The 26667-nt window shown below is 50.3% G+C and overlaps 2 protein-coding genes across 2 annotated transcripts in view; both read left to right on the top strand.

Moving 5' to 3' along the window:
- Positions 1–26667, top strand: part of LOC138498125 (zinc finger protein 84-like) — an 85210-nt gene that overhangs the window by 10388 nt on the left and 48155 nt on the right. Inside the window, exon 2 of the mRNA XM_069621988.1 lies at positions 22975–23072. The gene's annotated coding sequence lies outside the window, so the exon portion shown is untranslated. The remainder of the gene's footprint in view (positions 1–22974; positions 23073–26667) is intronic.
- On the top strand, positions 23085–25621 carry LOC138498126 (zinc finger protein 3-like). The gene has a single exon (XM_069621989.1). It carries the CDS (start codon positions 23551–23553, stop codon positions 24037–24039), a length of 489 nt encoding a protein of 162 aa, XP_069478090.1. The 5' UTR covers positions 23085–23550; the 3' UTR covers positions 24040–25621.

Here is a 26667-nt window from a genome sequence, read left to right as displayed (position 1 = left end):
GTCGTCCTTTTCCGAGCTCCTCCATTTGGGGTGGCTCTGGCCCTTCCCATCCATGTTGATTCTTGTCTACGTGGATTTCTTGCGGGTCCGCCACCTCACTGTACTTCCTTGGCTGCCCCCGTCGGGGTATGTCTCTGTTAGCCTGCCACTTGCTCTTCGTCCTTGTTCATGTTGTTTGGTGCTTCCTCCTCCACTTGTGCCTTCTCTCAACCAACCTAACCACACACCTACAACTAATAACAAACGCTCAGCCACCCTCCCCCTGCTCGGGCTTCGCTGCTTTTCTTGCGCCACCCTCCTTTCCGTGGGTTCACTTGCTGCAGCGGGATGCCTCAGCACTGGCATCTTGAGTTCGGTTCCTCTAGGGTTCCTTTGTGGCAACTGCCGGTCTGCTCCAGGAGATTGCGGGCTTCCGCCTGTCAGACTGCTGGTTCATGTCTCTTTAATATAGTCTGTTCATCTTTATCGCTCTCTGTGCCTCATTGGGGTGCATTTCCATTGTTTTGCTTGTTCCCTTCTCTCGGTTGTGGTATCCCCTGCTGATCCATCTACTCGTGAGCATCAGCTGTGGTCCCGAAAATGTGTGACCTGCCATTATGTAGCACCTTCAGTTTAGCAGGGTATAGTAGCATGAATCGCACACCGGCGGCCCGAAGGCGCTCCTTAGTCGGTCAATATTGTGCCCGTTGCTTTGGCACTAGTGCTGTATAGTCTGGATAGATGGTTATTCTGGCAGGATTTCTCATTATCACTCCTCCCCCCTTGAGAATGCCAAGATCTTATCCCAATCCTTGTAGTTCATAATCTTTGCAATCATGGGCCTTAGCGGTGCCACTGGCCGGGATCTGCTGGTCAGAGCTCTGTGTGCCCTCTACTGCAAAGCCCCACCCCCTCTTCCTGGAGCAATACGTTTTCTATGTAGTTTTTGGGGTCCCTGCCTTCCTCCCCTTCTGGCAGTCCCACTATGCGTACGTTGTTTGCGTCAAGCTCTCCCTTCCGCATCTTCTGCTCTATGATCCAGGGTATGAATGCGATCAAGCGCCTCTGTCATTTGGAACTGGGTAGTCGTGATTTTCGCTGTGTTACTTTGCACCTGTTGTTCCACCATGGTCACCTTCTCCGCCAGATTCATTACTTCTTGCCTGAGGAGCCCCACGTCTACGATCACTGCATCCATTTGGCCCTCCAGCGATGCTTTCAGGGCCGCTATGGCTTCAGGTATGGGGCCCTCCTCCTGTCATTTTCCCAACTATTTGGAGTTGAGTGTGCTTGTGCCAGCCTCTCTGTATCTCGGGCTGAGGCTCATCTTTTTTCCGGGCGAACACCTCCACGCTGATTTGCCTTCCTTTGCCACCTTTGTTTGTCCAGCATACCGGCGCCTTTGGCTCTTGTGCGTTTGTTTCGTGCCCCAGATTCTTCCCCTGCAAGAGGCGCTGTTGTTGTTGGCTGGAGTCCTGACCTTCTCCTGCTCTGTTCACTGCTTCGACCTTCTTCTCCACTGTCATTGCTGGGGATTCACGTCAACTTATCTCCGGTGTGGTCTGGGTCGGCCCCGTCCCGAGGGTATCTCTAGCATTTGCTGTAGTGGGTTAACTAGCTAGTCCCGTGCCCCACTCAGCACCCATAACTGTCTCTTCTGGAGCATCCCCTGGTATCCCTTCTTCTGCCTTTGTATGCTTCACGATTCTCTTCCTGTTATCCCCTGTATGTTCCGGGTCTGCCCCGTCTCGAGGGTATCTCACGCCTCCCCTGTGGTGGGGTAACTGGCTAGTCCTGCGACCCTGACCAGTGCTCCTCCAAGACTTAGTTACAACATTCTTCTGTTGCTCCCCTCAGGTGTATATTCTTCCGCCTATGTGTGCTCTCGCTGTACACTTCCCTCACTTTGTGTCTTGACTCTCCGGCGCCATGCTTGGGCTTCCACACTGCCAGTGGCGCTTCACTGTCTCCTCTTGCCGCCTACGCAGTCTAGAGGGTTGCAATTCTGCAATGGTTCAGTTTGTGTGCTGGTGCATACACAAAGTAAAGCGCCCACTTGCTTCTTTACTTATGTTCCCATCATGCCGTCTTGCCGTGTGCCGTTCCTGCTTTGGTGCTAAGCGTCAGGGCCATGCTTGTTCAACTGAGTTCAGTTCTATCCCTTTGTGTCCGTGTCCACTCAATACTGAGAACCGGCGTGCACCCTTCATCTTGTGTTGTACACAGGCTACTCTGTACAAGTGCTTGAAGGAGAACACCACCTGAGCTGCCAGGTATACTGAGAACCGGCGTGCGCCCTTCATCTTGTGTGGCACACAGGTTACTCTGTACATGCGCTTGAAGGAGAACACCACCCGAGTTGCCAGGTATACTGAGAACCAGCATGCGCCATTTATCTTGTGTGGCACACAGGTTACTCTGTACATGTGCTTGAAGGAGAACGCCACCTGAGTTGCCAGGTATACTGAGAACCGGCATGCGCCCTTCATCTTGTGTGGCACACAGGTTACTCTGTACATGCGGTTGAAGGAGAACACCGCCTGAGTTGCCAGGTATACTGAGAACCGGCGTGCGTCCTTCATCTTGTGTGGCACACAGGTTACTCTGTACATGCGGTTGAAGGAGAACACCACCCGAGTTGCCAGGTATACTGAGAACCGGCGTGCGCCCTTCATCTTGTGTGGCACACAGGTTACTCTGTACATGCGGTTGAAGGAGAACACCGCCTGAGTTGCCAGGTATACTGAGAACCGGCATGCGCCCTTCATCTTGTGTGGCACACAGGTTACTCTGTACATGTGCTTGAAGGAGAACACCACCCGAGTTGCCAGGTATACTGAGAACCGGCATGCGCCCTTCATCTTGTGTGGCACACCGGTTACTCTGTACATGTGCTTGAAGGAGAACACCACCCGAGTTGCCAGGTATACTGAGAACCGGCATGCGCCCTTCATCTTGTGTGGCACACAGGTTACTCTGTACATGCGCTTGAAGGAGAACGCCACCTGAGTTGCCAGGTATACTGAGAACCGGCGTGCGCCCTTCATCTTGTGTGGCACACAGGTTACCCTGTACATGCGGTTGAAGGAGAACACCGCTTGAGTTGCCAGGTATACTCCGTCTTTTGTGGTGTGGCACACAGTGTACTTTGTATATTCCATGCGGTCAAAATCTTTCTCCATAGGATTGGTCATGTCATGTATGCCCCATTCTGTTGTCTATGTGCCCGCCACTACTTCTCTTATTCAAACGTTAAGGCGCCCACGCATGGCACTGCCCAGGACCCATATTTGCTTATGTACAGAGTTTCTCATCAAGATGTCCTTGCTATCCTTATAATAACTAAGATTTTTTTTTAAATGCCATATTGCCTATCCCACCAGTAGAATGGAGTAGAACATGTCAAGTGTGGGGTCCTTCAAGTCAAGTGAGGAGTGCGTCAGAAGGAGGGAGGGGTTGTCAATACAGTCACAGGGTACAGGATTATCAAGCAAAACAAGTTCAGTGAGTGGGAAACACTAGTAAGAAAGTTGATGACGTGGGTGAGGGCAGGTGAAGTGGAATGTATGCTCCGGAATCATCAAAGGTGTGGGTGGGTCAAAAGGCAGGGAGAGCGGGGAGGAGGGCAGGGTGAAGAGTCTTCAAAGGGTTTCTCTGTTATGGGGAGGAAAGATGCAAGAAGGGAGGAGAGGTAGAATGAGGTGACGGGTGCAAGCGCCTTCATAATTTGTGAGGTGAAGTTGATGGGAGAACTGGATGGGCCAGCTGAGAGCTGGTAGAGGGCACTTGAAAGGGTAGTAGGTGGTCGGAGGGACTGAGAAATAATAGGGTGGGCATGGTGTCACATAGGCAGTGAGAAGGAGGAGAGACCAACCCTTGCACCAGCAGTGAGGGTGGAGATGCAAATGGCCATATTCCTCAAAGGCTAATTTCTGGCAGGCGGCCTTGTTGGAAACCCACCCTTTCGGGACTACAGCATGCACTTCCCAGCATGGCCCTGGTGAGCAGGAACTGGTTCAAGGTCGTGCCGGAGCAGCCAGAGCTAAGGAGTGTGAGATGGGTGGTGGTGGTGAGGCCCCAAGGGGAATCCCTCACATTGGGGGTGCCAGACCCATGTCCAGAGCTGGCCTGCAGGGATCCTGGAGCCTCTTCAGCTGTTGGCTGGCTGGATCCATGATTGGAGGAGGGGAATGTATCCGCGAGCAGGACAGGTGGTCTGCAGAGGGAGTAAGCACCTTATGGAAGTCTGCAAAGGCTCCCTCATCTTTGACGGGGAAAGACAAGTGTGTTCCATGTCATATCCCCTAGAGGACCCCCAAAGGCATGAAGCCATTAAGCAACTTCTCATCTTTGCCCCATTAGATTTTCTATACCAGTTTCTTTTTTTTGTATTATTTGTGCTTGGTTTATTTCAAACCTTCAGATACAAAATTCACAAAATACAAATAAATCGATCTTCACATCAATTTCATCATCATTATTACTTCAATTCAAATACAAAGAATAATGGACCAATCCAGTAAATAGTCCTTATCTGAGCTTAAAAACCTCATCTGAGAATGTTATCCCTCCGGCCAGAGAAGCTAATTAGGGAGTGCAGTGAGCTGGGCAGGCATTGCCAAGAGTCTAAGAACTCACTATCCTGACCCTGCCACCAGTCGCTCTGGTAACGCTTTACTCAGCCAGAGAAGCTAATTAGGGAGTGCGGTGAGATGGCCAGGCATTGCCAAGAGTCTAAGAACTCAATATCCTGAGCCAGCCAGCAAGTGGCATCCAGTCGCTCTGGAAATGCTTTACCCATCCAGAGAAGCTAATCAGGGAGTGCAGTGAGATGGGCAGGCATTGTCAAGGGTCTAAGAACTCAATATCCTGACGCTGCCAACAGGTGGCATCCAGTCGCTCTGGTAACGCTTTACCCAGCCAGAGAAGCTAATTAGGGAGTCCAGTGAGATGGGCAGGCATTGTCAAGAGTCTAAGAACTCAATATCCTGACCCAGCAACAGGTGGCATCCAGTCGCTCTGGTAACGCTTTACACGGCCAGAGAAGCTAAATTAGGGAGTGCAGTGAGAACTCAATATCCTGACCCTGCCAGTAGGTGGCATCCTGTCGCTCTGGTAACGCTTTACCCATCCAGAGAAGCTAATTAGGGAGTGCAGTGAGATGGGCAGGGATTGCCAAGAGTCTAAGAACTCAATATCCTGACCCAGCCAGCCGGTGGCATCCAGTCTCTCTGGTAACGCTTTACACGGCCAGAGAAGCTAATTAGGGAGTGCAGCGAGATGGGCAGGCATTGCCAAGAGTTTAAGAACTCAATATCCTGACCCTGCCAGCAGGTGGCATCCAGTCGCTCTGGTCATGCTTTACCCATCCAGAGAAGCTAATTAGGGAGTGCAGTGAGATGGGCAGGCATTGCCAAGAGTCTAAGAACTCAATATCCTGACCCAGCCAACAGGTGGCATCCAGTCGCTCTGGTAACGCTTTACACGGCCAGAGAAGCTAATTAGGGAGTGCAGCGAGATGGGCTGGCATTGCCAAGAGTCTCAAAATCCTGAGCCTGCCAACAGGTGGCATCCAGTCTCTCTGGTAATGCTTTACCCGGCCAGAGAAGCTAATTAGGGAGTGCAGCGAGATGGGCAGGCATTGCCAAGAGTCTAAGAACTCAATATCCTGACCCTGCCAGCAGGTGGCATCCAGTCGCTCTGGTCATGCTTTACCCATCCAGTGAAGCTAATTAGGGAGTGCAGTGAGATGGGCAGGCATTGCCACGAGTCTAAGAACTCAATATCCTTGTCGTGACTTGCCGCGTAGTGAAGAGTAATGGGCCTCTGTCCACAAATCACCCACAGGGAAAGAGTAAATAAACTCCCTGTGCGAGCTTTGAGGCCACAGGTGGTTTGATGGTTCGCCGGATCTGATGACGCCAAGGACCCCAGATGCTGTTGAATGAAAGTTAACGTTAGCACAGGCAAACACAGTACTTTGGTATGAAGAAGTGCGTAATAATCGCTTACCTAAACCCAGCAGGGATGATACTGGGGTATCTGGGGTCTGGTGCGAGGGAGCGCCGTAGATCCGGATAGCCGTGTCCCAGATGGTAGGTACCGGCTGTACCTGTAGCCCTGCCGTACTTGAAGGGCACTTGGAATTAAACACGTAGAGCCAATGGCCGAAGATCGTAGAGTCAAGAAGGGGCAATCCGAAAACAATCCGTTAAGCAAAGCAAAGTGTCCAGAGTACCAGTATCCGTGCAGTTCCGAGCGACAAGATCCGAGGAGTAAGCAAGCCAGTCCGTGTTCATGAGCCAAAGTCCAACTCCGAAGTAACAAAGTAACGTGATTTCTGCAAGTGCCGAACAGAGTCGTGAAACAGCTGTGAAGCGGTAAGAACTCGAACTTCCTGGCTTTTATGTGCGTCGGCTCCCGGTCACGGCAGCGGAACTCTGGGCACGTGATCGGGAAGTCGTTGCGGAACCAGGAAGCAACCGCGATCGGGTGTTCCAGCCCGAACGCAGCCTCCATGGGAGTTGCCAATGGAAACGAGGCAACAAACCGGGCCGGCCTCTACGCACGGCCTGCACTCGCTGATGATGGCGACTCCCTCGCACCCTAGGTGAGGAGATGTCTCGGGAGGTGGGCTGCAAACCGGGGAAAGTACCAGTGTGTGCTGGGGTATCAATCGAAGAGGTGCATGGTGGCGAGACTGGTATGTTGTGCATGACAGAGCCCCCCCTCAATGGCCCACGACCACGTGGGCAGGAAGGGTGATCCCGGTGGAAACGCGAAACAAGTCTCGGGCATGGACATCCCCTGCAGGGACCCAACAACGCTCCTCGGGGCCAAAACCCACCCAGTCTACGAGATACTGGAGTCCACCCCTAATCACACGAGAACCCAATATAGCTGACACCTCATACTCCACTGAGTCACCCACCGCAATAGGGCCAGGCGTAGACCGGAGACGAGTAGGGGCCGGACAAGGTTTCAACAAAGAGGTGTGGAAGACGGGGTGAATGCGCCAAGAAGCAGGGACTGATAGGCGATAGGCTACAGGGTTGATCACAGCGGAGATCTTATACGGGCCCACAAAACGGGGAAGTAGCTTGCGACAACCAGGAAGCCTAAGGTGATGAGAAGAGAGCCAAACCCTGTCCCCCACGACATAGGAAGGTGCCACTGCCCTCCTTCGGTCCGCTGCAGCCTTCATAGATTCCCAGGCTTCCTGAAGATGAGTAAGGGTTTGGGCCTGAACGGCCGCCAAGTCGCGGGCACAGGCGACAGCAGCCGGATTGTCAGAGGGTGCCAGGTCCGGGATAGGTAAGGTGCGGGGGTGTTGACCATACAAAACATAAAAGGGAGAAGAGCCAGTGGAGGAATGTGTGGAGTTGTTGTATGAGAACTCAGCGAGATGTAGCAAGCCCAGCCAGGACTGCTGGTGTTGCAAAATCAGACAACGCAAGTATTGTTCCATGGCCTGGTTCACCCTCTCAGTCTGGCCGTCCGTCTCCGGGTGGTACGCGGAGGAAAAGCGGGAATCGATACCCAGGAGGGCCGTGAGAACACGCCAGAACCGAGAAGTGAATTGGGGCCCCCTATCCGAGACAATAATCGTGGGTAACCCAAAGAGACAAAAGACCGACTTAAAGAAGAGATCGGCCAAAGCTGGGGCAGAAGGGATACCAGAACAAGGTATGAAGCGAGCCATTTTGGAAAACGAGTCGACCACCACCCATATGGTGTCGAATCCCTTAGTCCGGGGTAGGTTTGTTACAAAATCCATGGAAACCGTGTGCCAGGGTCTGGGAGGTACAGGTAACGGAAGCAGGAGCCCGACCGGACGCCCTCTGCGGTGCTTACACTGGGCGCATATAGCACAGGTGTTAACATACCCTTCTACATCGTGTTTCATGGAGGGCCACCAACACCAACGTCTGAGAATATCCAACGTGCGTTTTTGTCCGGGATGGCCATTGATGGCGCTATCGTGGGACCATTCCAGGGCGAGATTGCGAGCGTCGGTCGTAGGTAACCACAATCTGTTTTGGATATACGGCAGCCCTTCATGAAACGCCGGATCCCACTCGGTGACCTGATCAGGATGTAGCGAAACCCATGTGCGAATCGAGTCTAACAGAGACAAAGGAGGGGTGCACAGACAAATGACATGTTAGTTTAATAGGCTTTCTGGGAAAACAGGTAAGGATACCCCACCCGGAGAGCGAGACAATGCGTCCGCCTTCCCATGGGACAGACCGGAACGATGTTTGATCTGGAAGTCAAAGGCTGCGAAGAATAAATGCCACCGCACCTGCCGACTGTTAATTCACCTCAGCGAGGCCAGATCCTGGAGGTTGCGGTGGTCAGTGAACACCGTGACTGTGTGCCTCGCCCCCAACAGGTGATGCCGCCAGACCAAGAAAGCGTCCTTGATGGCCAACAGTTCTTTCTCCGTGACGGTGTAATGCAGCTCTGTAGCAGAGAATTTCCGGGAATGAAACGCCACTGGATGCAACTGCCCCGAATGAGGGCATCGTTGGGACAAGACCGCCCCAAGAGCGAAAGAGGACGCATCAGCCTCCACAATGAACGGGAGTTCAGGGTCGGGATGCTTCAGGACAGGAGCAGTAGTAAATGCAGACTTCAGGGCGTCAAAAGCCGCTTGGTGTTTTTCCAACCAGACAAAAGGCGATTTGGGGCTGGTTAGGGCAGTAAGGGGAGCTACCAGAGACGAGAAGTCCTGGATGAAGCGCCTGTAGAAATTCGAGAACCCAAGGAATGATTGCAAGGACTTGATGTTGCTGGGTTTAGGCCAGTCCAAAACCGCACGGACCTTGGACTGGTTCATGGCTAAACCCCCAGGGGTAATATGGAATCCCAGGAATTCAACGCTTTCAGTGTGGAACTGGCATTTCTCGGGTTTGGCGTAGAGTGAGTGTTGGCGGAGGCGGGACAGTACCTCGCGGACGTGCACTATATGTGTTTTTATGTCCTGCGAGTAGATCAGGATATCGTCAAGGTATACTGCCACACATACGTCCAACAAATCGTGAAATACTTCGTTCATAAAACGTTGGAAGGTAGCAGGGGCGTTACAAAGCCCGAAGGGCATGACCACGTATTCAAACAATCCGTAGCGAGTGCAGAAGGCTGTTTTCCACTCGTCCCAGGAGCGGATTCGGACCAGGTTATAGGCCCCACGGAGATCGAGTTTTGTGAAGATGGTAGCGTGGCTTAACCTGTCCAGCAATGGGGTAATCAACGGTATCGGGTATCGATTTTTTATGGTGATAGAATTCAGTCGGCGGTAGTCCACACAAGGACACAGATCGCCCTCCTTTTTAGGGACAAAGAATATAGGGCTAGCAGCCGGAGAGGTGGAGGGACGTATATGACCGACCTTTAATGCTACATGGATGTACTCCTTTAATGCCTGTTCCTCCGAGGGAGATAAGGAGTAGATGCGGCCTGAGGGAATCACAGAATCAGGAACTAGGTCAATGGGGCAGTCGTAGGATCGGTGCGGTGGGAGCACCTCCGAGGAACCCTTGTCAAAGACCTCATGGAAATCGCCGTATTCCGAAGGGAAACCAACGGCAACCGCCCCCACTACATGAGGCTCTAGAGCCATAGGGATCTCCTCGTGCAGCGTGAGCTGTGCTATGGCCCCTAGGGCTTGTGGAGGTGATTCTGTGTCGTCAGGTGCGGTGAGGCAATAATACTGACACGTCTCAGATTCAAAATGGACCTGCCCCGACTTCCAGTCAATCAAGGGATTGTGTTGATGCAACCAAGGAAGACCCAGGATGATTCCGAACTGTGGCATCGTAATCAAATCGAATGTGATGGTTTCCTGATGCGTGTTCTGTATAGTGAGGGTGATCGGGGCGGTTTGTTGCATGATTGGGCCCGATATTAATGATGTACCATCCACCGCTTGTACTGGCTCTGGATGCTGCTTGGTGATCAGAGGTAGGTTTAAAGATCCGGCCAAGGTGATGTCGGTGTAGTTGCCCGTGGCGCCTGAATCGATGTAAATCGAGACGACGTGGGCAATGTCGGGTGTAGGGTTAAGTGTGGCCTGTACCAACACTGGCCTGATCCTGCCAAAGGTGGGGTTCCTGTCCGGGGAAACGGAAGTACTGCTCGAGCCGGTCCCCGGGTCTAGGGTCGAGCATTCGGAAAAACCGGAATCTTGAGCTTAGGGCGTCTGGGACATGACTTTACAAAATGGCCATTTAGGCCGCAGTAGAAACAAGCATGGTCGGTTCTTCTGCGATCCCTTTCCAGTTGCGTGATGGGACTGCGAATGCCACCTATTTGCATGGGTTCGATGCCCGCACCAGAGGAAGAGGAAGGGGAAGTGGCAATGGGGATTCCTGTTTCAAACCGACGTTCGGAACGCCATACGTCAATTTGCAATGCGAGGTCCACTAACTCAGTATGGGTCGTGGGCAAGGATGGGACAACGGCCATAGCATCTTTCATGGTGTTATTGAGCCCCCTATAGATAACGACTGCCCTTTTTGGTTCAGGCCAGGATGTTTCAGCGGCTAGCTGATTGAAACGGGCAATGTATTCCAGGAGAGAACCCTTCCCTTGAGTCAATTCTAACAGCTCGAGGTCCCTAGATTGGGCCTTGTGACGCGTGTCGAACACATGGGACATTTCTGTGACTAGTAGCTCAAAGTCGTACAGGACAGGGTTGTCGTTTTCCAACAAAGGGTTGGCCCATTCGGCCGCGGTGCCGGCCAGATGGGATAAGGTGAACGCCGCTTTAGTGGTAGCGTCAGGAAAAGCCTGAGGTCTACAGAGGAAATGTAATTTACACTGATTAATAAAGGTGCGAAACTTTCTGGGGTCACCGTGGAACCTCTCTGGGGCGGCCAAGGGAAAAGGCGTGGGCATGAGTACTGGTAACTGAGGTGCTGCAGGGGCAATAGGAGGCTGGGGAACAATCGGCTGAGCAGTTGGGGGTTGCGCTGCGGCAGCGGCCTCCCCGAACTCGGCATCAGTGGGCAAAGGATGTTGTGTGCTTTGAATCAAGTCTAGCCTCTGGTGTATCGTAGCAGTAGCTGCAACCATATCTGCTCTTAGCAATGTGAGTGCCTGTACCAAGGCAGCCACGGGGTCCTCAGCCGCAGGCTCCATACTCTCCACAACGCAAACGGCTTCACAGTCTGTCGTGACTTGCCGCGTAGTGAAGAGTAATGGGCCTCTGTCCACAAATCACCCACAGGGAAAGAGTAAATAAACTCCCTGTGCGAGCTTTGAGGCCACAGGTGGTTTGATGGTTCGCCGGATCTGATGACGCCAAGGACCCCAGATGCTGTTGAATGAAAGTTAACGTTAGCACAGGCAAACACAGTACTTTGGTATGAAGAAGTGCGTAATAATCTCTTACCTAAACCCAGCAGGGATGATACTGGGGTATCTGGGGTCTGGTGCGAGGGAGCGCCGTAGATCCGGATAGCCGTGTCCCAGATGGTAGGTACCGGCTGTACCTGTAGCCCTGCCATACTTGAAGGGCACTTGGAATTAAACACGTAGAGCCAATGGCCGAAGATCGTAGAGTCAAGAAGGGGCAATCCGAAAACAATCCGTTAAGCAAAGCAAAGTGTCCAGAGTACCAGTATCCGTGCAGTTCCGAGCGACAAGATCCGAGGAGTAAGCAAGCCAGTCCGTGTTCATGAGCCAAAGTCCAACTCCGAAGTAACAAAGTAACGTGATTTCTGCAAGTGCCGAACAGAGTCGTGAAACAGCTGTGAAGCGGTAAGAACTCGAACTTCCTGGCTTTTATGTGCGTCGGCTCCCGGTCACGTGAGCGGAACTCTGGGCACGTGATCGGGAAGTCGTCGCGGAACCAGGAAGCAACCGCGATCGGGTGTTCCAGCCCGAACGCAGCCTCCATGGGAGTTGCCAATGGAAACGAGGCAACAAACCGGGCTGGCCTCTACGCACGGCCCGCACTCGCTGATGATGGCGACTCCCTCGCACCCTAGGTGAGGAGATGTCTCGGGAGGTGGGCTGCAACCCGGGGAAAGTACCAGTGTGTGCTGGGGTATCAATCGAAGAGGTGCATGGTGGCGAGACTGGTATGTTGTGCATGACAATCCTGGCCCTGCCAGCAAGTGGCATCCAGTCCCTCTGGTAATGCTTTACCCATCCAGAGAAGCTAATTAGGGAGTGCAGTGAGATGGGCAGGGATTGCCAAGAGTCTAAGAACTCAATATCCTGACCTAGCCAACAGGTGGCATCCAGTCGCTCTGGTAACGCTTTACACGGCCAGAGATGCTAATTAGGGAGTGCAGCGAGATGGGCAGGCATTGCCAAGAGTCTAAGAAATCAATATCCTGACCCTGCCAGCAGGTGGCATCCAGTCACCCTGGTAACGCTTTACCCATCCAAAGATACTAATTAGGGAGTGCAGTAAGATGGGCAGGCATTGCCAAGAGTCTAAGAACTCACTATCCTGACCCTGCCAGCAGGTGGGATCCAGTCGCTCTGGTAATGATTTACCCATCCAGAGAAGCTAACTAGGGAGTGCAGTGAGATGGGCAGGCATTGCCAAGAGTCTAGGAACTCACTATCCTGACCCTGCCAGCAGGTGGGATCGAGTCGCTCTGGTAATGCTTTACCCATCCAGAGAAGCTAACTAGGGAGTGCAGTGAGATGGGCAGGCATTGCTAAGAGTCTAGGAACTCACTATCCTGACCCTGCCAGCAGGTGGGATCCAGTCGCTCTGGTAATGCTTTACCCATCCAGAGAAGCTAACTAGGGAGTGCAGTGAGATGGGCAGGCATTGCCAAGAGTCTAGGAACTCAATATTGTGAGCCTGCCAGCAGGTAGGATCCAGTCGCTCTGGTAACGCTTTACTCGGCCAGAGAAGCTAATTAGGGAGTGCAGTGAGATGGGCAGGCATTGCCAAGAGTCTAGGAACTCAATATCCTGACCCTGCCAGCAAGTGGCATTCAGTCGCTCGGGTAACGCTTTACTCGGCCAGACAAGCTAATTAGGGAGTGCAGTGAGATGGGCAGGCATTGCCAAGAGTCTAAGAACTCAATATCCTGAGCATGCCAGCAAATGGCATCCAGTCGCTCTGGTAACGCTTTATCCAGCCAGAGAAGCTAATTAGGGAGTGCAATGAGATGGGCATTCATTGCCAAGAGTCTGAGAATTCAATATCCTGAGTTTACCAGATGGGGGGGATCCGGTCGCTCTGGAACACTATACTCTGCCAGAGATGTTAATTCGAGAGTGCAGTGACATGGCCAGGCATTGCCAAGAGTCTGAGAACTCACTATCTTAAGCCTGCCGGCAAGTGGGATCCAGTCTCTCGGGTAACGCTTTACTCAGCCAGAGAAGCTAATTAGGGAGTGCAGCGAGATGGGCAGGCATTGCCAAGAGTCTAAGAACTCAATATCCTGACCCTGCAAGCAGGTGGCATCCAGTCGCTCTGGTTTTGCCCATTTTGCTTTTCCACCAAACAAATGGGCACAGTTGCCACTTCTGGATGGATAGATGACAGGGCTGGGCTGGAGACCATGGACATGTTTTTCAAAGTGGCTCCATATTGCATCATGCTAGGAAGCTAAACCACTCTACCGCTCTGTGTGCCCCCAACAAGGGGGTGATAGCTGTTTGCATCCCGTGGATTCGTGCCGGGTTGGGGGGATACTTTAAAAAACATGCTTGAACCAGAGATGGGCTGCGGCTGTCTTGCATGTGTGCAATCTCAAGTTATAAACAAGAAAAAAAGATGGCCGCCACCAAAGTAAATAGAAAAAGGACCATGTCCCTTTTCTATGTCCAATGCGGCGGCCAGGTGAAGATGAGAAGGAACCCGGCAACTTCCAGTGCCAGCAGCTAAGTGGGGGTGGCGGGGTGCTAGTGGGGTGTTGACGATGACCTGGGGCCTGTGGGAACGATTGAAGGCCCCGTTGTTGAAACGCTAAAACTAAGAAGGAAGGGGCACGGTGGGCTAGTGGAATGCAGGCGGGCACTGGTAGTCTCTGCCCGTATTTCCAGCCACCCGATTGGCTAAACGCTCTTTCCCTAGGAAGAGAAGATATATGGGTCCTGTTACTGGAAGAAAATATTACAACAAGGAACATATATTGTTAGTCGGGGTGACAAGAAGTATCAGGCCAATCACACAAACATGATCCTACACCAAAACCAGTTCCTACACTTACACTACTTTATAATTATGGCATTTTGCACGTGGTCCCACAGTACTGCGCACAGGCGCGAGCGCGCCCACACACACAGGTTCTTGAATTCTCTGAGTTGTACCAAATAAAAAGAGACCACAATTCAACTCGGGCTTGAAATGTGTCTGCCCCAACCTGGATCCAGTAAAGGAAAATCTATAGAACACAGAAAGTCAACATTTAATGACAAGGGCTCTTGCTGCTCTGTGAGCGAAGGGCATGGCACGGTGTGCAACCCAATATGTAGACATAGTGCCCAACTGAATGCGCAGTAAGTCTATTCTCTTGTCACCTAGTCACAAAATGTCACCCGGGGCAAGTTTCAACATCCTGTGTGGGTCTGCGCCATTGAACTGAGCAACACAACCGCAGAGTGAAGCGACGGGATCATACTTCTAGCTGGGCAGGATGCCCCCTGCGGCATGCCTGGCGGCGGTCTGCATGGGCACGCTGTCCTTCACCCTTTCTAGAATCTGAATAACGATTACAAGGCATTTCAAGGGCAGCAGCATCAGTCCACAAGAAAGGCGCGTGTATCCTTACTTAATACGGGTAACTTTTAAACTAAAGCAGTTCAAGGAGGCTGCAGAGTCTATATCTAGGATAGCTGCAGGGCGAGGAGCTCGCATCAGCAGCCTCACAGAAATGGAATTCCAAAAAGGAACCTGTTACCTAGTGTCCAACAAGCAGACCTGAGTGCAGGCTCCCCCGAGGCCTGCAGCACTCAGTCACTCTCTCCTGTCTGGGACCCCTCCCACACGAAGGGCCTACAAAGCAAGGTCCCAGCATGTGAGAAGCCAAACCTTTCCCCAGATTCACTTCTAAGTGATATTTCTCCCGAGCAGCCAATGGGCAAAGCAGGGCCCCAGCATGTGAGAAGCTAAATCTTTCCACAGATGCGCTTCTATGTGATATTTCCCCTGAGCAGGCAATAGGCAAAGCAAGGCCACAGCAGGTGAGAAGCCAAACCTTTCCACATATTTGCTTCTAAGTGATATTTCCCCTGAGCAGGCAATGGGCAAAACAGGGTCCCAGCATGCGAGAAGCCAAACCTTTCCACAGATGCGCTTCTATGTGATATTTCCCCTGAGCAGGCAATGGGCAAAGCAAGGCCCCAGCATGCGAGAAGCCAAACCTTTCCACAGATGCGCTTCTATGTGATATTTCCCCTGAGCAGGCAATGGGCAAAGCAAGGCCCAGCATGCGAGAAGCCAAACCTTTCCACAGATGCGCTTCTGAGTGATATTTCCCCTGAGCAGGCAATTGGCAAAGCAAGGCCCCAGCATGTGAAAAGCCAAACCTTTCCACAGCTGCGCTGCTATGTGATATTTCCCCTGAGCAGGCAATGGGCAAAGCAATACCCCCAGCATGCGAGAAGCTGAACCTTTCCACCGATGCACCTCTATGTGATATTTCCACTGAGCAGGCAATGGGCAAAGCAAGGCCCCAGCATGTGAGAAGCCGAACCTTTCCCCAGATGCGCTTCTATGTGATATTTCCCCTGAGCAGGCAATGGGTGTTAAGACGGATTTCTGAACTCTGTCCTGGCGGCGCAGAAGTTCAGAAGGCCAACCTAATTACTTGGAACAGGGTAACCTCTGGACAAGCCAGACCAATCAGGGTAGCGATCGCGGCGGTCAAGACTAGGTCTCAAGAGGGGTGAGGGTGACTGAAAGCCCGCAATGAGCACACAAAGCAAGAACACTTACAAACTACTCCAAACAGGTGTTATATTAAAAATATATACACATTTATTCCAAGGCCTTTGCAATAATGACCGTAGCGAGAAATCACAATAAAACTCTAGTAAACCAACACATACCAAACCAATACAATATATATACAAATACAAACGAGTCTAAAGCGTTAGATGCACGAAATGTGTAGTCCACCTAGAAGGGAAGGAAAACAGGCAGTGCGAAATATTGCTTAGACCCAGTCCGCCTTCAGAGGCACCTAACTAAAAGGAAGTCCAAGCCCTACGAAGAGTGGAGCCTTGTGCTCAAAAGTACCTGCACACGCTGGTGCCAACGGGCAAAAAGGGGAGTCTGTTCGAGGGAATCAGGCAGTTCAGTTTGGTGCACGAATGAAGAACAGAGTTCCGCGACTCAAGCGCAGCCTCCACTGTGGGCAGAAGCAGAGCGTGAGTACGGAAAAGCGTGCTGTTTTGACACAGCGGGGAAAAGCTATGGGCTCCTGCAGGAGGGCGACCAGTTCCTAGCTATGCTACTCACCGGCCCCGATGCAAGCAGACCCAGGCTTCTCCGCGTCAGTTTCAGTGCTGGCAGGTTCAGGAGAGCAGGGGGACGTCTCGTCGTCGTGTAGATTCTGCAGCAGCAGAGTTGAGTTAAAGATGTCCCAAACCAAGTGAACCCGCACAGATTGTTGCCACAGCAGGGCAACGGAGCGGCCGTGTGTATCTCAGCCAAATGTACACTACTCACTTCAGACCTGGGAACGCCAAGTGTACGAATCGTGTGAGAGTGACAAGGACTAGAAATACAACACAACCTGGCGGCGGTTACAGAGCAAGACTCCTGGGTAGGCTGGTCAGTCTGCTGGATGGCCCAGAGGCACTTCCGAAGGCTTACGTGCAGGAGATGGTGTAGATGCTCAGAATAGCTGTCCCGCTATTCCAAGGGTTGAAGTACCAGTACAGGCCTTCTGGTTCGATCAGAGGTAGAAAGGGTTTCACAAGGCGACAGCAGTGCAGAGGAGGAGTCCTTCAGCGGGTCACCAGCGATTCCTCGGTTCAGCCTCGTGGTTGCAGGACACTTGGCTCCTGTATTCCTTTGTTCGTGAGAACTCAGGAGATCGACATGGTAGTGGCGTTTCCAGCCCCCTCTTATCCACGGTTCCCTTCGCGCCAAAACGGAGGGGACCCAATGGGAGATCCGCTCATCAACACTCACACCATACGTGGACCTATCATGGACCACGGTGGTCCCAGGCATTCACACCACCCTAGACTCTCTGGCACCCAGGATGTGTATTGGGACCAGACATCCCAGCCCACATCCTGGAGGCACACACAAGGTTTGTAGAAGCCAGCGAAAGCATCTGTGTTTCGTGGGAAAGTACATGCCCAAATAAGGAAGGCCCCGGGTCGGCTCGACCTAGGGAAGGTGAAGGGAGCAAGACGGTCAGCGGACAGGACAAAGGAGCCTCGTGGTCTGGCCATTTTGGGAGCCAGGCCACCATTTTGGGCTAAGCATGAGAAACGCGCTTAAAACGCCAAAAGGAGCTCAAAACACAAGAAACGATCGCTGCCACCATTCCCGTCCGTGAGTCACTTGCACCGATCAGTTACAATCCAAAAAGAGTATCTAGGGCCTGCAGAAGGCTAGAGACCCAAGAGAGCAGTAACTTAATTTACAGTGCCCTCTTGTGTCCTGTTGCACGAAAGCTGCAACATGATAAAGAAACTACAGAAAACAGCGTTTCCCGGTACTGACTGTTTTAAGGGCCTGTCAGTTTCCCCGTAAGAAAGGAGCGAAAGCCCAGAGGAGTGCGGCAGAAGGCTGCACTTCTCTGGCAAAGTCGAGAACAAGGTGAAAAACAACAGAAAAAAGTTTAGGGGTTGCCACATGGAAGGAAAATTACCCACAATTACGAAATCTTTCCTAACACCTGCTCAGGGGAAATATCACTTAGAAGCGCATCTGTGGAAAGGTTTGGCTCCTACATGCTGGGGCTTTGCTTTGCTTTGCCCATTGCCTGCTCAGGGGAAATATCACTTAGAAGCGCATCGGTTCTACCAGTGAGAGCAGCCCCACCTCCTTCCGCACTGTCCTCAGAAGTTATAGCGTCAAGCTGCGCTTCTTGCCACGCCACGATTCTTTGGATCATATCCAATTTGGTGCCTTGAGAGGAAACATCTCTCTCCGCACACATCTTTTTCAATGTTTCTGATTTGGAAGCATTTAAAGTTAACAAGGTATTTGTTTCCATACTGTTAGATAGGACTATGGCCTTTTTAAAGTTATACTATAACAATTCACTACGTGTCCTGGTAGGAATAACTTGAAATGCCTTAGTTCGTGCGCAACACTGGATACCTTCAGTCGTATCCCACCGCTGTACACCAACTTGTTAAGACGGATTTCTGAACTCTGTCCTGGCGGCGCAGAAGTTCAGAAGGCCAACCTAATTACTTGGAACAGGGTAACCTCTGGACAAGCCAGACCAATCAGGGTAGCGATCGCGGCGGTCAAGACTAGGTCTCAAGAGGGGTGAGGGTGACTGAAAGCCCGCAATGAGCACACAAAGCAAGAACACTTACAAACTACTCCAAACACGTGTTATATTAAGAATATATACACATTTATTCCAAGGCCTTTGCAATAATGACCGTAGCGAGAAATCACAATAAAACTCTAGTAAACCAACACATACCAAACCAATACAATATATATACAAATACAAACGAGTCTAAAGCGTTAGATGCACGAAATGTGTAGTCCACCTAGAAGGGAAGGAAAACAGGCAGTGCGAAATAATGCTTAGACCCAGTCCGCCTTCAGAGGCACCTAACTAAAAGGAAGTCCAAGCCCTATGAAGAGTGGAGCCTTGTGCTCAAAAGTACCTGCACACGCTGGTGCCAACGGGCAAAAAGGGGAGTCTCTTCGAGGGAATCAGGCAGTTCAGTTTGGTGCACAAATGAAGAACAGAGTTCCGCGACTCAAGCGCAGCCTCCACTGTGGGCAGAAGCAGAGCGCGAGTACGGAAAGGCGTGCTGTTTTGACACAGTGGGGAAAAGCTATGGGCTCTCGCAGGAGGGCGACCAGTTCCTAGCTATGCTACTCACCAGTCCCCGATGCAAGCAGACCCAGGCTTCTCCGCGTCAGTTTCAGTGCTGGCAGGTTCAGGAGAGCAGGGGACGTCTCGTCGTGTAGATTCTGCAGCAGCAGAGTGGAGTTAAAGATGTCCCAAACAAAGTGAACCGGCACAGATTGTTGCCACAGCAGGGCAACGGAGCGGCCTTGTGTATCTCAGCCAAATGTACACTACTCACTTCAGACATGGGAACGCCAAGTATACGAATCGTGTGAGAGTGACAAGGACTAGAAATACAACACAACCTGGCGGCGGTTACAGAGCAAGACTGCTGGGTAGGCTGGTCAGTCTGCTGGATGGCCCAGAGACACTTCCGAAGGCTTACGTGCAGGAGATGGTGAAGATGCCGAGAATAGCTGTCCCCGCTATTCCAAGGGTCGAAGTACCAGTACAGGCCTTCTGGTTCGATCAGAGGTAAAAAGGGTTTCACAAAGCGACAGCAGTGCAGAGGAGGAGTCTTTCAGCGGGTCACCAGTGATTCCTCGGTTCAGTCTCGTGGTTGCAGGATACTTGGCTCCTGTATTCCTTCGTTCGTGAGAACTCAGGAGATCGACATGGTAGTGGCTTTTACAGCCCCCTCTTATCCACGGTACCCTTCACGCCAAAACGGAGGGGACCCAATGGGAGATCCGCTCATCAACACTCGCACCATACATGGACCTATAACGGACCACGGTGGTCCCAGGCATTCACACCACCCTAGACTCTGGCACCCAGGATGTGTATTGGGACCAGACATCCCAGCCCACATCCTGGGGCACACACAAGGCCTGTAGAAGCCCACGAAAGCATCTGTGTTTCGCGGGAAAGTACATGCCCAAATAAGGAAGGCCCCGGGTCGGCTCGACCTGGGGAAGGTGAAGGGGGCAAGACTGTCAGCGGACAGGACAAAGGAGCCTCGTGGTCTGGCCATTTTGGGAGCCAGGCCACCATTTTGGGCTAAGCGCGAGAAATGCGCTTAAAACGCCAAAAGGAGCTCAAAACACAAACGATCGCTGCCACCATTCCCGTCCGTGATTCACTTGCACCGATCAGTTACAATCCAAAAAGAGTATCTAGGGTCTGTAGAAGGCTAGAGACCCAAGAGAGCATTAACTTAGCTTACAGTGCCCTCTTGTGTCATATTGCACGAAAGCCGCAACATGATAAAGAAACTACGGAAAACAGCGTTTCCCGGTACTGACTGTCTTAAGGGCATGTCAGTTTCCCCGTAAGAATGGAGCGAAAGCCCAGAGGAGTGCGGCAGAAGGCTGCACTTCTCAAAGTCTAGATCATGATGAAAACAGCAAAAAGTTTAGGGGTTGCCACATGGAAGGAAAATTACCCACAATTAAGAAATCTTTCCTAACAACACAGAAAGAAGGCAAGTTAAATCAAGCAATGGCACAACTGTCCCCCGTTTACCTAGAGACAGTTCTGTATGAGGATCCCCCCCCCCCCACCTGGGAAATTTGTAAATTAAGCGTATTGACCCGCCCAGTCCAATTATGCTTATTATAGTTCCGATTCTGTTTTAAGGTTCTATAACCCCAAAGTACCTGGTTTCGTAGAGCTCTTTGGTGAGTCATCAACGGGCCCTTCTTGAGTGCACTCCATTTAAGGCAGGAGCCATGGGTTGTCGAGAGTCGGTGAAGAAAAGGGTAACACTTTCGTTGCGGCAGCAGCTTGACAATCGGTCGAAAACTTCCTGCAAGCTGAGGCGTGAGGTGCACCTTGACGATGAGTGTTCATTGTCGCAGAGAGGTAATGAAGATCTTTGGCCCAGCAAGGTCGTCGGCGTCTCTGTGGTCTTCGGGTGGTGGGAAACCCACCTGTGGATTCTCCTCAGTCGTCGGCGGCCTTGACTTTCTCCAGCAGGACGAAAGCGGTCGACGGTGATGAGCAAGGGAATCTTTGGATGAAATGTCTTGGGCAAAGGATCACTGTGGCTCCGGTCGGCGACGTTGATGGACTTCAATGTCGGGGCGCTTCATTTTGTGATTCCGCAGCGGTTCCAGTCTCCGATCGGCAGCCTTTCGAGGGTCTGATGTCCAGGGAGCTTTGGCAAAGAGCAGCTGGTGCGCAATGGTCCCTCGTAGCTCGGGAAGAGGTCTCCTAGCCTGGTCTTCTCTTGGATCAGTTCCTTGAAGGGACAGCAGCTTTCAGATTGGCGAAGGACAGCAGCAGCAATTCTTCTTCTTCCAGTGGGCTTCAAGGTTAAGCATCAAGTATCAACTTCAGCTTCTGAACGATTTCTAGCTGTGAGAGGTCCCCAGATATACTGTAATGTATATCATTCACTGATGGGGTCACACTCAGGCAACCAATCACTCAGATGGGTATTCATACCGGTTTTGGGCAGGGCTCTCTGTCATTGAATTACATACCAGAAACCAGACACCCATAAAATGAAGTGCATATTGGTCACACACTCCATTCACCCAGGTCCCACCCACAGGGTGTATCCACAACATAGTCACTGGGAAGGCTCCAGCCAGTCTGGACTGGACTACACAACACACCATATTTGGAACTTCCACCCAACAGCCAGTCGGGGGTGGGGGGGAGGGACAGAGTCAGGGCTTCCCAGGACTTTGGGAAAACAAGGTAAGAGACAATAGAAAGCAAGAGGCCACAGGGGCTAGTTTCCTATCAGGAATCAACTGATTCCCATGGCAGGGCCTGGGTGTCCCAAAATGGAGGATACTCAAAGCACCTGTCAAATTCAGCATGGAGCAACCACCAGCCCATACCCTGCTCTGTGGGCCACCCACAGGTGCCCAAAAACATACACTAGTGGTACAGGGTTGTACCCCACCCATGGGTGCCATTAGGGTATCCCAATGGTCTGTACACCAAACCAAAAAGAGGGCGAGCTGCACTGCTAGGAGTCCCACATGGACTTCTGGGCAGAAAAATAACATGAAAAGGGACTACAGAACAAGGACAACGAAGCCATGTCCCTCCAATTGATTTCCAGCATTGCGGTGCAGAATTGAATTATGACAGTGCAGGGAGGACCAAATCAGAAGACAGGCCTTCTCGGTCTAGGCCCCAAGACTCTGGAACCTCCTCCCGTGAACATCAGACTTGCCCCATCACTTTTACAGTTTGGAAAAAAGCTCAGGACCTTCCTCTTCAAGGAATGTCTCCCTCTTAACACCTATGTTCACACACCCTGTACTGCCCCCCCTACCAGAGCTTCGCAATCTGCTTCCCACTTGCTGTCAATTGTCCACCCTCCCATTAGCTTCCTGCTTCTTTTGTTTTCTGCTTCCCTTACTGTGTTTTCCCCCTATGATTGTAAAGCGCTCCGTCTCTGACACAAGCTTGTTTGTTCTGTCAATCGTGTGGGGATGTGTTTGGTGTTTAGCTGAGTTTAAAGTCAATGTTAGATTGTGGTGTCTGCATGGTCTCTGCCATTCTCGCTCTGGTAAGTGACTGGTGCTTTTTCTTTCAACTCAGTCTTCTTCCCACAATAGTGTTGTTGGTTATATATTTGTGGCAATATACATTTGCCCAAATGTATTGAACTTCTCAGTGATTACATCATAGACAAACACGTGTCTGAATGGAATGGGGAGACATCATTTACTAGTTTAGTCATTTGTGAGGAAGTATAATTGTATAACGTGTATGCACAACAACCCTGATGGTTACAATATCCATTTATTTTGTTTGTTCACCCAGCGTGTTTTACTTTCCTCCTTATGCTCCTGGAGTTGGATGATAACGGTTTCTAAATATAAATGCATCGTTCTATTCCTGCTGCATGTCACTCTGTCAAATTACATTTTAACATTAGGGCACTACTACTCTGCCACCGGGGCGCCTGTTCCCAATAGATGACATCCATGTGAATGATTAACCTATGCACATAAGTAATACTGAGAACCAGTCTTCCTCTTTATTGTGAAGCCTGCGATAGTGAACTGTTAAAACTAATACTGGGCATCTCCTTTTATTTCAATAGGTGACGGATGCCCCAGAAATGCAACAGTGATTTATCCATTCTCTGGACTAACGCAGTGCAAAGCTTCATTCGTAGAATATGCAATTCCCAAACATCTTGTAAGTATGCAGGTCTGGGGGCCACTTTCCTTTTCACAATTGAACTGAGATTGAGACGCGTGATTGATACATGGTGGCTTCCGACCATGCAACCTCCTTGTGATGACATCTAGTGCTTTCTGTCAGTCCTGGGATCTAACATCAAAACCACAGTGTTTGAAGTGTGGTAAGAAACGCATTGTTGTTGTTATTCATGATAGAACCCATGTGAGTGCTATTTCATTTCCATTCTGATTGTATGGGTAGTTTGTCGAGGGCATTTTGCGAAAAGCATGTAAATGCAAATGGACAAACCATATCCATGCACTGAATATTTCAATTCCTTCAGTCAGAGGAATATGCTCGTTTGTCACCAGAAATGACCCACACATGAGAAACCTCATCTTTACCCGGAATCTAGGACAAGATTCAGTGGAAAGGGTCCTTTTATTTAGCACCTGACATCATAAACTGGGGAGAAACCTTAAACGTGCACAGGATGAGGGAAATGGTGCCATTTCAAGAACTTACTTATTGCCCACATGAGAATATAGGTGAAACACCCAATCAGCATGCTGCATTTGGGAATAACGCTTATTTGCATGATACACTCATCTGCCACAAGCAAATAATTACAATTGAGAAACCCCATGTGTGCATAGAATGTGGGAAAGGGTTTGCTCAGAAGGGAGGTCTTAATCACCACCAGAGAACACATACAGGTGAGAAACCCCATGCGTGTGCCGAATGTGGGAAAGGTTTTGTTCGGAAGAGGAATCTTATTCACCATCAGAGAAGACCTACAGGTGTGAAACCTCATGAGTGCACTGAATGTGGGGAAGGGTTTGCTGTGAAGGGAGAGCTTATTAGCCACCAGAGAACACATACAGGTGAGAAACCTTATGAGTGCATTGAATGTGGGAAAGGGTTTGCTCAGAAGGGAGCTCTTATTTACCACCAGAGAACACATACAGGTGAGAAACCTTAAAAGTGCTCTGATTGTGGAGAAGGTTTACACAGAAAAGATGTCTTACTATCCACCAGAGAACACATACCAGTGAGAACCCACACATGTGCACAGAATTTGGAAAAATGCTTTACTAGTGAGGGAGGTCTTATTTGCCATCAGTCCTCACATACAGAGGAATACCTGATAAGTGTAATGAGTGTAGGAAGAACTTCTCTTTTAGGAGAAATCTTATTTGCCAGCAGAGAACACACATGGGTGTAAAACCTCAGGAGTGCATTGTATGTGAAAAAGGATTCATTCTAGGAAGTCCTCTTATTAGGTGGCAGGCAAAACATCCACAGATATTATCTTCCATGAGAGAACATGCAGGAGGGGACATTTCCTCTGCAATTGAAGCTTCAGAGAGGAGGAGGTGCTTCTTCAATGGACTGAGTTTGTCCTGGATATTGACTAAAACTGTGAAGGACTTGCCTATATACAGTTATTCCCAATTTCCTTTGGCACACAGATGGTGACAGATTATGATTGGTTAAAGCGCTGCTGTTTGAAATTCATCCCTTCTGGAACATTGTAAGAGGAGAATGTACCTTCTTTGTTGAGGCTCCCCTCCTATGGAACACTTTACCTAAGAACTTTAGGCAAATGAATGGGCGCCATCACTTTGAAAAAGCTTAGACTGAGTGCTCGAATCAGTGGGTGAAACTGCCCTATGAATTAATTGCCAAGAGGCCGCCTATCAGTAAATGAATAATCATTTGTGTTGATGGTGCCAGAGAACATATACAGATGAGAAACCACATTGGGGCAAGTGAATGTGGGAGACCTTTAGTATTCTCCTGGATCTCCAACACCCTTGACCATTAGATCCTACTTGGTCTAAGAGACACCTGCATCAGGGATTCAGCCTGCTTCTTTTTACAATCCTCCCAGGCTGGCAGTTATGATGCCTCATTTGATATCAACCCTTGGTTAACAGGATGTGGCATGCTCCAGCGTTCCACCTTATCCCCTTTACCTAACATTTTATGTTCTGCCCCTGGTCTAACAATCACCTACAGATTCAGATTCTGTGATCACAACATTCAGATCCTCTTGTGCTTTTTTGGGAGCTTAGCAAAAGCATCACTTTACTTTCAGAGCTGTCTGAAAACCATGAACTCATAAATTGTTTCTCACGACTGCAGTGGGCAAAACTGTATATTGGATGTTGGGGTTGCACTTGGTGTGGTTCCTTGGCCTTCCTCTGAGCTTAGAGGTCATGCCTTATACCTGGGTGCCAAAAGTGACCGTGAGCTTTCATTTGTCTCTGAGCCGTGGTTGGCAAAGGTTTATTTCCACATTAAGTTGTTGCAGAATAACCTCCCTCTTCCATGGACTATGGCAATGCCATTTTATCTGTGCCCCCTGTCACATGTGACTAACTTCAGCTGGCACACAAAGTTCTAACCAGGCATTCTGAATTTTGACCATATCACTCTGGTTCATTGCAATCTGCACAGGCTTCCTGCGATGTCTGAGGTTGGGTTTAAGGTGCTTTGTCGAGCTGATTGTGTCTTTTATTGCACAGGTCCTGCCCCCCCCCCCCCCATCTTCAGTCCACACTTGACCCATGACCACCCTGTACCTTTACTTCTAGCCCTCCAGAAGAGGATTTCCTGTTTCAGAAGGTAGCCGGGTGGCGTAACCTATTAGGTTGAAGCTCTCTAAATCTGGAATGCTCTCTGCCTAAGATTGCACGTGACCTTCGGATGCTTGCTGAAGACCTATTCTTTTTTTTCTGGTTTCCCTTTCCTTCATTTTGCTGGATGCTGTTATGTTGTAATGCCCACCTGCTGTTAAAACCCATTAACCTGTGCATGAACAATGCATTTTCTTTTTAAAGAAGGCAGCTCTTATACCATCCTTACAGAAAAACTGTGTTTTGACTGCATTTATTCCACAAGAATTGGCAAATACTCTCATTAAAAAAAAAAAAAAAAAGTAGCACATGGGTGCCAGCCTTCCTGCATTTACCCACTCGGCTCCATGGATATGCTCAGAGTGACGTCATTTTACTTTCAACTTCGCAACATAGGGTTTAAAAATATCACAAATGTAATACACCGGGAGAAAGTTGTATTCTCACATGGCTAGTTAGCCTAAACTTGGCACAACATCTGTGAAAAGGCAATACTCATCAATGGGAAGTCGGTTTCCAACACATGCATGCTACATCTGGGACGCCCACCTTGCTGAACGCTGCCACGTTTCCACTTTTGCAGCAAATCAGTCTCCAATTCTCCTAAGGATCCCATCTAGTATCTTACACTATTGCTGATCTCTATTGGAGCATGGACGATTAGATCGCTTCTTGGCCTAGGATCAGCATATTGAGGTACCATTGCATAAGGGATGATGCATGTCCACTGTTAAAGAACTACTTTGTAAGAAATTGTTTTGATGTGAAGGGCATGGAGATTATGTCAAGTAATCCATAAAATGATTTGGAAATGCATTTAAAGAAAGGAACTTTGTGAAAAGACTAGAAAGGGCAAATGGAATAGAAGTATTCGCTGAGCTGTGAGGCAATAAAGCTCATGCAATTTTGGAAATGTAAAGGCACCTTTTTGGCTAACATGAAAGTGTTATATTATAGCTCTTCTCTCT

This window comes from Ambystoma mexicanum, chromosome 5q (assembly GCF_040938575.1).
Source record: "Ambystoma mexicanum isolate Mex_15411 chromosome 5q, UKY_AmexF1_1, whole genome shotgun sequence".
NCBI classification, from domain to species: Eukaryota; Metazoa; Chordata; class Amphibia; order Caudata; family Ambystomatidae; genus Ambystoma; species Ambystoma mexicanum.
This window is presented reverse-complemented; position numbering and strand designations above follow the sequence as displayed.